This window comes from Talpa europaea (genome assembly GCF_964194135.1).
Source record: "Talpa europaea genome assembly, chromosome: 8".
Classification (NCBI taxonomy): Eukaryota; Metazoa; Chordata; class Mammalia; order Eulipotyphla; family Talpidae; genus Talpa; species Talpa europaea.
The window spans coordinates 87,061,752-87,074,946 of NC_140075.1; the positions used below are offsets into that span (position 1 = coordinate 87,061,752).

A 13,195-nucleotide genomic window follows, 5' to 3' on the forward strand; every position below is an offset into this window, starting at 1 on the left:
CAACAACATTGTCCAGGATGAAAACTACAACATGTATTTTCATAGAATATGAAATTTATAAGTTCAAAAATGAAATTAATATTCAACTTAAGGGTGAAAAAATAATATGGCTAGTAGTATCCAAATTTCAAATAAAATCTCAAATTTAAGTATGGCTGCTGTGTTTCCAGTCATTTTTCCATAAAATGTTGGCTGTATCATAAGAAATCTCCTGTGCTTTCTATCAACCAAGGCCTGCTGACATACAACACATTTCTCTTGTAAATTCGACCTCAGCTGAAATGTCGAGCAAGGCGAGCAGATCTATAGTCAGCACGAAGTTGTACGAAGGAGTGAAGAATGTTCTTGTCCAGATTAGCAAGTTGTTCTCCTGAGCAGACTTGCTTTAAATTATCTGGGGCAACTACCAGAAGATTGCAAAGTGCATGCAGGGTATCAAAAAGCTGTAATACCAGTGGAATCTGAATTGAAATAAGAGAAGAAAAAATAAAACGAAGCAAAATAACTTCCAGTTTTATAATTAGTTCATAAATTCTCACTTAAATACTGTCAGTCAGGACTTACTCATGTGAAAAAGGAATTCAATGGAATAGAATTTTAAAAAACACCTGCAATGTTAAAACTCAAATATCTTAAACATCATTCAAACTTGCTATAATCTTTCTGAAAAGATTCCTATTATGTGACAGTTTCTTCGTAGTAATGATTATTTATACTTTGTGGTCTAGAAGTAGTTCTCATTAATTTAGCCCTTAAATAATTTAAACCTAAAGAAAAACTGACTTCAGAGAGATATACATTAAGAAAACATGTTTTCCTGACATGTGACTTATGTTGCATTAGTTATGTAAGTCAACAAGTTTATCTGGACTAAGAACTGAAATATGGCCTATCCAAAATGAAGCACAAAACAAATATGTATTAATATTAAAAATATGATCAGAATAATACTTGTTAGCTCTCTCTCATTACAGTTACCAACAAAAGTTATAAACTTTTCATTAATGGTATGTCAATACAGATTTTTAATGATATGACTTATGCTGTTGAATCTACTGACAAGTTTGACATTGTGTACATACCTTGAAGTCTTTGGCACACTTCCTATATTCAGCTACATCACAAATTGCTAACATGCCACCCATACAGCTGTAGGAATATTGTTGAAGATGCTCATAAACAAGTCGGTGAAAACGCACTCCAAGTTCCATCAGAACTGTATCCACATTCTTTCCATCCATGGAATTTTTAATCTTCTCCACTTGCTTTCTTACATAAGCACAGACTTTAACACAGGCCTGTAAAATTTTTTCTATTCTTATTAAACAGAAATGTGTACCAGCTTATATGTACCAGCGAAATGTTCACAAAAGTATTAAAGCAGATATTCTTGCCATACATCAAGTCATTTTACTCACGTTAGTACACTGAATCAAAACATTGTTTTCATCTTCTGGCTTGAAGTCTGTTTTCTTTTGTTCTGCAGCCAAGATATGCTTCATCTGTCCAATCATACAATTTAATGTCCTAAAGAATGGAGAATACCATATATTTGATCCACTTATTTTAGATTTACTTTCATTTATCTCATTTGTACTAACTTAACTTTAAATTATTTAATTTCATATCACCACAAAACTATTCTGCTATTGGTAGACTTGAGAATTATTTAAAAAGTAAATTCTAGGTTTTAATATCGAAGAACTCTTGGTTTATTAGCTTCTTACTCAGAACACAGGCAATGATTTGTTTGCCTGATAGTTTAAGGAAATATTAATGATCTTGAAGCCCGTCACTAATATTTTTAACAACTATGGAACTAAAAGGCAAAACTATCTACAGAAATGCTTAGAAAGGGAAATACAAAGGACTTAAGAATGGCCACCGTTTGGAAGAGCATAGGAGAGGAATATGAGCTTCTAAGGAGAAGCGGGAAGCAGGACAAGTGGTACTCAATACTCAGCTGAGAAATAAAACATGGGTTTGTAATAGTGTCAATTAAGTTTTGGTTATGTGATGTGATATTCTTCAACAGCAATTAGTCACCCAGTTATGCGAAAAAAGAGACTGCACTGAATCGGATCTGGTACAGGACCTATAATGGCTGAAGGAAATAGTTATGAGGGAGAAATTCAAGAGATGAACAAAGCAATCTTAGTAGAAAGGTGAGTAAAGTTAGGAAAAGGATAAAAAATTGGTAAAAGATGAAATATTAAGGACTAGACTTATTGCTGGGGTCAGAAAATAGGTAAGTAGAACTGGGAGAATAGAAAATTGTACGGAGGTTTGAGATTTTTTTGGTTAATAATGATAACAAAGGTCCTATGGGATAAAGGAGTAGGTAATGGAAGCAGAGATGATCAAGAAAAATAAATGGGTCACAAACACGACAGTGGAAATAATCTAAAATTCAAGGTTAAAAGTGTGAGCCCAAATCCTCAATAAATGCAAGGGACTGATATACATCATTGAGAGATAACAGCAATAAGGGAAGATGATGTGAATGAGCTTCCAAGGAAACAAATTCTAGACAAATGGTAGAAGGATACTTGTCTGAAACTATCAGAAAGGATGCACATGAATGCTTAGCTCACCTCCTGACCCCAACACATGCGTAAAGGAATAACAGCAATTCACATTCAAGAAATCACCACAGATGACTATGACTTCAGTAAAGTCAATTAGGGCAATTAAAGAAACTATATAGCTATACATATTAAGAAGATCACTAGGAAACAACACATTTCACATTCTTTAAAGGCTTATTAATGTATCTAATCTCCTCCCTCCCAAAAATAAATTTCAGGTATTCTGAGGAAAAGCAGGAAGAAACAACTTTAGTCAATGAGGAATTCAAGAAAATACAAACTTCTTGGAAGTGCTGATTATAATATATATAATATATACATATGCATTACAAAGATATTAAGTACCATGCATGTATATTCTCACATGGGTCTAACTAAAAGCAAAGGGAGAAACCAGTTTTTAGGACTCTTTTAAGAATCTAATTCTTTACTATAGTAAACTGAGTCTCATTTTCATATTTTCCAGCTTTATTCTTTGATTTTATTTTTCTTGCCTTTGTTATCACATTTTAGTAGATCTTGATTTTAGTGAGAAGCTATGTGAAAGTGAGTTGCAAGAGATTTGTTACTAACAAATAAAATTTAAATTATTTTCATAATTAGACTGGATTCCTTGTTATCCTTATTATAGCACTGTAACTAATTTGCATTCAAATATGCTTTCGTGAACAGAAGAGAAAGGAGTAGAATTATAGTAAATAAAAAAAGACATACCCAAACCTAGTAGCATGGGCTTTAGAATTTGAGTCCCAGCTCTACCACCATTAACTGTGTGATCTTGAGCAAATTACTTAATTTCTTTAAGCCTCCGTTTCCTCATCTGTAAAATGGAAATAGTATTTCCTACCTAATACATGAAATAATACAAGTAAAGGTCCTTGCTGTGTGCCTTGCACATAGCAAATGCTTCATAAATGGTAGTTGTTATCATCATCAGTCAATATATACCTACCATCATCTCAAAAAAATAAAGGATAGAAACCTATAATATGAACAGGTAATTAACCACAATTAAGTTAATATGAAAACTTTTTGAATGTAGAGTTTGCATTCACTTAGTAGAAATTACTTTTAGAGAATTAGTGTATTTATTTAAATCATTTCAGATTTAAGTATGAAAATTATAAATAAAAAAAAGCTTCTATATTACATACCATTTTTAAGGCATTTGTAGTCTACAAGTGTACAGGGGGGATTTACAAAAAATAGTTTAAAATGAATCTGGCTTAAAAGTAAATCTAGACAAAGTGACTTGAAGAACAAACTTAGAGAATTCTACTAAGAATGAAGGCAGTATGCAAAAATAAAACCAAATGCTATAGCAGAATGGTAGAATGAAGACAGACATTTTTCTTCTCTGAAAACCACTTTCATGTGGTATAACAGTGTTTTTACAATTTTAAAAAAGTGAAACTAGTAACTTGCCTATCAATGCCAGTATCCAATTTCATCTCCATTTGTTCAATTATTTCTTTTTTCTTCTGTAGGCATTCAGATAACTTAGGAGAAGAACTGTTGAATGTTTAAAGGGGAAAAAAAATCACTTTAGTAATCCTACAATTCTAAGTTTTTCATATGCATATGTGTAGTTATAGATACATATTTATATACACATACAAATATATTTATTTTGCTCACAAATCCAAGACATACATTAGTAATTAATTACTATTCACTATTCCCAATTTATTATAATAATCACACAAGGAAAAAATAATCAGTTAAAGGAGAAGGAAGAGGAAGATTTAGATTTGTTATTTTCACCTAAGAGGAGACACATCCTTGGAATTGTTAAATTATTTGGTTTCCTTTTCATTTAAATAGATGGCATAACAGTAAGAAAAGTCTCAAAGGATCCCCAGAGTTTTAAGAATACAATTAACAAAAATAGTAAAAATTTAAAGACTAATAGCCAATCCAGTTATATTTAGCTTTCCTATGTTAAAACAGATATATTTGACAATCATATTTCCTTTCTGAATGCTATCTAAATGTCAAAACACTCAAATTTAATAAGGAATATGTAACCCTAATAGACTAAAAGAGCTAAAATGCACATAAAAAAGAATTCTTTTGTATAGATGTTTCAAAAGTAATTCAGGAACTGTAAGTGACCTTCAATACTGTTTCTGGACTGATTTCTTGGCATATCAGTATTTATAATAAAGAGTCCACAATTTTATTTTTTATATGATTATTTTTCTTCTTTAACATTATAACTGTATAAAACAAGTTCACATATACACTGTTTTATTAAATCCTTACATACTCTTAAAAGTTCACATAAATTTGGCCTCCCTGGTGGTGCAAGGGGTTAAATCTCAGCACTATGAAGCTATCAGCAGCCACTGCAGCTCGGAGTTCGATCCCCGGCCAGGGAGCTGACCCACATTGCGCAGCAGACCTCTCCTGTCTTGCTCACTGCTCACTGCTCCCTCAGCAGTATATTTAAGTACATCTGCCTGTTCTGCTCCCCACACTGTCTCTAGCGAATCCTCTAACCTCTCCACACCTCTGGCCTACAGCCCCAGTTCTTCTATGCATAAATAAATAAATCTTAAAAAAAAAAGTTCACATAAATTGATGAGGATATCAATCAAACCTTACTTTAACACCTTATCAAAATATGTCCCACTAATCTCAAAAAAGATTTTGCTGTGTATCTTTATGACAAGTGGGTACAAGTAGACAGTGCTTGTTAGATCTTTTGAAGGATGTCAAATTTGTTGAGTTTTGATAACCTACAGGTTTCCTTTCACATCAGATTTAGGTTTATGAAAATAATCTCTTCAAATTAAAATTATCATCATCAGAAGAGAAAAAAAGGCAAGAAAGAAAAGTTCTTTTACTTTTCATTTCATACCCTCCTGTCAGGTATTTTTATAAACATGTACTACTTTTGAAATTTAACTAAAAGATATATAAAATATTATAATATTCATTGCAATACCAATGACAATCAGATAATATGACAAACCTTATTAGTGGCATAAGGTGATCATTAAACTGCTTGTCAAAAAGATGAAAAATAGTATTGGCTTGTTGCACAACATCCAAAAAATAGAGATTTGCATTCCTAGAATCTGAAGAAGGAATTCCTAAAATTGGAAAGTATTCATATATTAGAAGTATATTTTAAGAAATTCATCTTGTCAGCAGAAAAAAGAATGTGGTTTTATATATGCAATATGAATAAAAATAACTGCTGTTTTAATGACTTTAACCAGCAATGACTTTTGCGGTTAGAAGAATAAAATTAACTTGTCAATAAATGAAATTCATCCAGTTATTTTTATTCTCAAATTTTCATCACTCTATCAGTCTTCATTTGCTGAAATAAACTTAAAAATTAATCAATAAATGAATCATTTTGAAATATTCCTTGTCCTTCCCTTCCTCATTCTCTCATCATCAATAACTCACAATAACTTCTCTCAATTTTCTTATAGTAAGTCCTAATTATCTCCTGTAACTGTTAAATAATGTCCTTATCAGCTTCCTGGGTCAAATGAATTTTACACAAAGTATAATAAAAAATATACATACCAGCAAGTCCTGTTTCCAAAGCATAATCAATATGCTCTATACATAAAAATTCCACAAGAATTGTAAAAATTCTAAAGGCATTCCTTGGTAAATCAGAAGGATCGGAGAGCTTTAAAAACAAAACAAAATATATCATTCCTCAAAGTCTACCTTAAAAAAGCCAGCATTTTTTAAGAAGTCAGTTTCATATATGAAGTAGTCAGTTTTTTAGGCATAACAATAATTTCCTCTCCACTCCTAAAACCTCTCTCACATATATGCACATACAGTGACACAATGCTCCCTATTTGTCTACAGCTCTCCTGGTTTATACCAGATCAAAGTTTTGCAAACTTGTACAACTGTCACTACTAACCTGTGACAGAGAGACTCACTAGAAAATAAGGCATAATGTACACAGTAAAAACAAGTACAGCTGCAAGAAATACAATCCACTCATACAAACACCACACACTCACAAACACACACAAACATGCATACACTGGGCTTCAGCAACTCCTCAGCAGCCGCGATCTGCATGTTTCCATCCTACTTCAATACTTCGATACATTTTTTTTTGAGGCACACTAGTTTGATTCTAATTTTTTGTCATGACAAATAATCCTTCTATGGTGTTAGACACAACATATGCAAGTATGAGTTTCTCCTGGGAATTTCCAAATTACAAATCACTATACCAATTTTTACTTTCATTGGCAGCATATGAGAAATTATACTCTGACACCTCCTTAGTAATACTTGGTTTGGTACCATCAGACCTCTTAACTTTGCCACTCTAGTAAAAATGAGATAGTATTTTCCCTATCTTAAGTTTCATTACCCTATTAGCCTTAATACTTTACTAGTAATCTACATTTATTTATGTAAATTTTTTATGTGTAGCTTTTTATTTTTTGATTTATATTTACAATTTATATTGATTTACTATCAGCATATAGATATGTCAACATACAGATCACACACAATATAAATAACAAAGACTGCCTTAAGCCTCAATTACACTATTTAAGAACTATGTGTTTTTTAGCTTCTTCATCTGTAAAATAGGAGTAAGACAACCTCACAGGACTATTACGATTAAATAGAAAAATATAGTGGCAGCAATATAGTTTGTGCTATACAGTTATTAGTCACTAGTATTGGTTTTATACAATCTCCTGCTAATAATTCTGATTACAAATACCTTTCTCACTGGCTATGAGTTATCTATTACTTTGTAAAAGTGTGGCTATAAATTCTACATTTTAATGGCGTCAACTTTTCATTCTTTCCCTTTGAAGTCTGTGTTTATAAGACATCCTCTCCCTGATGGTCTATATTTCTTTATGCTATAGGTCTAAACCTCCCTTTCACATCTTGATGAAAAATTTTCATAAGAAAAATTTGGTATACTCAAGTTTAAAATTATATTAAAATGTATTTCTATATAATCTTTAAATAATCCTGCTTCCAAACAAGAATTTCACCTTTTTTTATTACCAAAAAAAATAGCTGTTCCTCATTAAAGAGCAGATTTATATCTTAGTGAACACAGGTCAATAAATAAACAAATAAATAAATTTACAATCACTCTTACCCTATGACATCTTTCAAAGGCTTGTTTGGTTTCTTGTAAAAGATTAACCACCACTTCTTGAGATAGGAAAGTTTCCCCATGAGTATCAATACTTGGTCCCAGTGGCAAGTTGGTACGTTGTCTAATTCTCTCTTTCAAATCTTGAATACTAGTGCATCATATCAACAAATGAAAAAAGAACACTTTACATATATTTCAGTTTCAAGCATTCTCAAACTTAATACAGTATACATGAACAAAGAAAAACAGACCAATACTCAGGACACTAAAATTTCAAATTCCAATAATTAGTTCTGTGAAGTGAAGCATTAATCTCTAAACAGAAAGCTTTCATTTGAAAAATAAGTATATTTAGAGTTATCTCTAAAATCTTTTTCAGTTCTATAATTCTGACTTAGACAAAACTCCTAGTCTGGTTTTCCTAGGAAGTAAGCTATTCTAAATATGTTAGTATTTCCAAAAGCTAAATGGTTGCTTAAAACTTTAAATTTTAATAGCCTTTAGATATATTTAACTGGGCCTCCCCTAGTGGCGCAGGCGGTTGAGCACCGCGCTGTGAAGCTGTCCGCAGCCTCTGCAGCACCGGTTTGATCCCAGCCAGCCAGCGAGGGTCCCACATGGCACGGCAAACCTCTCCTGCCCGCTGTTCCTCTCAGCAGTGTATTTCGTAATTCTGCCTGTTCTGTTCCCCGCTCTGTCTCTGGTGAATCCTCTCACCCCCCCGCACATCTGGCCTGTACCCTGGTTCTCGTATAAATAAATTAAAATAAATCTAAAATAAATAAATAAATAAATTGAACTATTTATACATCTTGCATATTTCGTCATTATTAAACAAAATACATTAAACATAATTTAGTTTCCCTTAAAGACCAAGGGTCACTTTATTAAATGGTGGTATCTAATGAAGGTTAGGTATATTTTATTTTGCTTCTACAATATGTAGAATTACAGTGAAGTAATTTTTATTGTTTTTTAGTTTTTCTCTTCCTTTACTTACCATGGCATTTTAGGTCACTTCTTACTCTTAATTACAGCCTCTTCCTGATCATTTAAGATCTGACAACTGGGCAAGTGATTTGGATGTGTGTATGAGTGCATTCTGGACTCTGATCAGATGGCTCCACAGAAGTTATTCTACGTCTAGTCATCCTAGAACCAACCCTAGGTTCCAGGTAGTTGAGACCTGGATAACTATAGTGCCACCAATTCTTAGAGTAAATTATTTTCTTCCAGTGTGTAAGTAAATGCAGGCTTCATGTTATTAATAATTTTATACCCAAGTCATTAAAAAGGTCAGGCTACCTAAACTGTTAATCATTTGCTAGGTTTTTTTAATACTTGTAACAACAGGAAAAAAACAATGTGCTTTCTACTACCTTATTAATAATGGGGAATAATTTATTCAGTTTGAAAAAAATTAAACTATGAAACTTTATAGCACTGGTCTGCTTTACATTTTAATCATGTTATGACTGATCATTTCAGCATATGGTTTGAGACACTAATCAATAATGTAAATAAAGTGGGTTAAAAAAATTCTTCATAAAAAAATTTCAGTGACTTTTGTCCAAATCTAATAAAGTTCCTTATCTTTAATTTTAACTATAATATTTAACAAAAACACTCACCCTCCTGTGCCAATGGACCTTTTCTGATGATTTTTTGAATCATAATAGCGTTGTAGGATCATTGCACTTCTGCTTTTCAAATATCCAATCTCCACCTCAATATAGTTCTCCAAATAGGAAATGAAAATGGATTTGATAAGCTTAGACAAGAAAGTCTGTTTATCAGTACCTAAGTTAAACTCCATCAACTTGCTGGAAAGATTGGTGGTTCTTTTCATGGAAAAGGGGGAAAAAACATAAATGCATATTTTAGGCATAGTAATAACACTAAGGACCATATATTATTTTCAATGTGATTTCAATAACCATGCTAACACCCATTCTTTGAACCTTGTGATAGCGAGAACAGCTATACAGAATTATATAAAATAGAATGGATAACATTATAGTTTTGAAGACTGCATGAACTCTAAGAATGACTTAGGAGAGTGACCCAATGAACCAGTCTAGAAATGGCAACAGTGGCAGAATGGCTCCATGCATGTTCTAATGCCATTCATGACATGAGACCCAAGACAGAATACTAGCAGGCCTATTCTCTATTTTATCTTTATTTATAAGAACTTTCCTCTAATTTTCTGTTTCCTACTACTGAAGAGAAGGTCACCAGTGCTACTGTTGAGATGGATTCCCTGATTATGGGGTACTTTTAAAAACCCTCCTCCTAAAATGATGACATTGAAAATGGCAATAGATTGGAAAAACACTCCATGTGCAGCTTCTGATATAAATTTCTAAGTGTAACACTACAATTTACAGAAAAGCACAAGACAAATTCTCCCAATGAACTTAAGGCTGAAACTGCCATTTGTTAAGAATCTGTTACTTCCTTTTTCAATTTCTAAAGTTTTAACAGCAGATGAATAACAATATACTAATTCTTAGGGGAAAAAATATAAAGAATAGTAAACTAGCTCATGATGAAAATCAGAAACACAATTCATGAATCTAAGTTTACGACTCATTAAAGCACATTAATACAAAGCATAATATCCAATTCCTTAAGTGAACATACTAAGAATGATGCTTTTATAAGAATACTAATTTATCCAATATTCATTTTAACATTAACATGACAGTTCTTCAAAAATATCTGAATACTTCCTTGTTTTCAATTAAAAAACGTAAGAAAGCCTAAAATCTGTTATTATTTTCTAATAATTAAAAATATACCTTGTATATAGATCATAGAGATTTTTGAGATACTGCTCTGCATCGGACTTCCTACATTCTTCTAACTGGTCTTTCACAAAACTCTTAAAAAAAAAAGGCAAGTAAACATCATATTTTTCATTTCATTTATATTTCATTTTCAATATATTTTTCAAGTTTTTCCCCCTAAAATAACTCCAAAGTCTTGAACTGTTAACTTAAAATCCAGTAAAAATGGCAATGCATAAATAGACGAAATATTCAAGAATAAAAAACACGTTTTAAAATTTTACTGCTTCTCATATTTTACAGATCTATATATCAGTCTGAGGAATAATATTAGTAATTTCAAAATTTCCTTTGAAATTGGTCTATCCTACCTCATGAAACACATTTAAAAAACAAAAGAACAAAAAAGGAAACCAACAGACTCAATTCCTTAAAGCAGTATTTCCTAAATTGTTATTGGTGTGACATTCCTATGCATTAAGACAATAATAGGAAACACTCTAAAACTGGGAAATGCTACACATAATACTCCTCATTTCTAGAGAATCACAATGTAGTACCTCTGAAGGCTATTAAGAGTCCTGACTTGTGTTTTAAAAACAAACACTTATTAAATGTTGCTTAATCCAGTGGGAAACACAGTTCAGAAAATGTGCCTTAAAGTATATAGTGGCATGGGAGTCAAAACTGTAAATTTCTATGTTTTTTCCTTTTCATGTTAGTATCATGTTCTACAGATTGCATTTTTAATTCTTGTTTAGTTTCACAAATGCCATCAACTGGCCAACACAGGTAAAAATCTAAGGCTACCTACTAAAATCTGGTGTTATTACTATTAATGTATTGCTGCCTCTGCTATGACCACTACACAAGCTTTTAAAGAGTGTGATGACACTTCATGATTTGTTCCCTTTTTCTTGGTGAATAATGGAACATCTTGTTAAAAAAAGCATGATACAATCATTCTTTCCCTTTCACTGAATAAGGAGATCAATATTTTCAAGGGTACTACATATGTAAACTAAATTATAAAGAACTTTTAAAACACAGGGAAAAAGTCATATATTGTGACTGTGATGTGGCTAATTATTGAGAAATAACTAGTGGTTATTTAAAATTACCTGTAGTTTGATTTCAAATACATTTTGAATAAGTTTTGCCAGTACAGTTTCTGGATTACTAAAGATATCGCCAACTTGTTTGTTCACCCTTTGACAGAGTATTGCTGCATCTTCAAATATATCATTTCTCAAGTAAGCACCCTAAAAAAACAGAATTATTTTACACAGTGAATAATTTTAAAATAGCTTTTAAAATACAAATTAACATAAAACATAATAAAATACAATAAAGTGTACTGTTATGTTACCTCCTGGCACTGCTTTATATAAACATCAACACAATGGGAATAACCCTATGAAGAAGAAAGAAATACATTAACATGGATCTGATTCAATTATAACAACAATAATAATCTCAATAAAAGTATTATATGTAATAACACCATGGTTATGCCCAATAAGTGGCCTATACTAATAATTATTAGATTTAAAATTCAATGCAGAAAATGAAGGCTGCTAGAGCGGAAAAAGAATGGAGATGGAAACAAATCAGGGTAGGGGGGCGAATGGCCTAGGGTAAAGGATGGTGGTGGTGGTATGATAACATGTATCTGAAGTGGTATGAAACAATTACCCGAAATCATGTATAGTGTGTGTAAACCAGTGTTACCTCAATTAAAAAAAATAAGATTAAAAAAATTAATTGCAGAAAACCAAAATCCTAATATGGGTGTTCTCTCTCCCCCTTTCCTTCCTCCTCCCCCCTCCCACCCTCCTAAAAGAAGATTTTATGCATATATTTGTTTCCTCTCTTGGATTCAAAGCATTTGCCTTCTCTTGCAGATCTGGACAGAGCTGTATTTAATTGATAGTCCGGAAATTTACTTCTAAAATTGAATCCATTTTAACAGAGTATGTTTAAAACAAAACCACTGGTCATATGAAGTGCATGATAACGAGATTTTTGTTTATTAATAAATCATACATAAATACATAAATCTTACACAAGTAATGTAAGCAAGCAATAAAAAGCACTGTCTCAAGAGCCATTCTCAGTACTCATTCACATGTTACCTACATGAAAAATCCACTAAATGGCTTTCATTTTTCTAACTTGATACAAATATAAAGAAAAAGACTTAAGGAGGCACTATTTAAGCATCATCTTAGAAATACATTTCCAAACAGGGATTCTCTAATGTAAATTCCAGGAAGACTACATAATACAACATCCTTCATACTATACCTGAGATGCCCCGGACTTAATTAACCTAAGTCTTTTACTAGTCATTCCATCATTCTCTGGTTCCTATATTCTACTATGTACTTCAAGTCAAGTCTTTTTGCTTTTGAACTTTTCATAACACATTTAATTGCCAAAAAAAGAAATTAGAAAGCAATATTTTCTTTATTAAACCATATCAAAACTCAATGATAAAATATCAATATCCTTAAATATAAAACTTACATAAATATTAAATATCTAAAATTTAACATAAGAGAGATATGAAATGTATAAACCATTCCAAACAAGAAAAATAACCACTATAACATAGTCATATAACTAATAAGGGAAATCAAAAACATTAATATATAGAATTTATATAATTTCCAGAGTTTTGAAGCTAGTCT

The 13,195-nt window shown here is 31.7% G+C and overlaps 1 protein-coding gene across 1 annotated transcript in view; it reads right to left on the reverse strand.

Moving 5' to 3' along the window:
• Positions 1-272: 272 nt before the first annotated feature.
• The window catches only part of EXOC5 (exocyst complex component 5), a gene marked incomplete at both ends in the record, with an annotated part of 36,503 nt that continues 23,580 nt past the window's right edge, over positions 273-13,195 (reverse strand). The window contains 11 exon segments of the mRNA XM_084241311.1: positions 273-461; positions 1,083-1,298; positions 1,419-1,527; positions 4,014-4,100; positions 5,566-5,686; positions 6,135-6,243; positions 7,711-7,858; positions 9,342-9,551; positions 10,515-10,597; positions 11,624-11,764; positions 11,872-11,916. Coding sequence (XP_084097437.1) covers positions 273-461; positions 1,083-1,298; positions 1,419-1,527; positions 4,014-4,100; positions 5,566-5,686; positions 6,135-6,243; positions 7,711-7,858; positions 9,342-9,551; positions 10,515-10,597; positions 11,624-11,764; positions 11,872-11,916 — 1,458 coding nt within the window.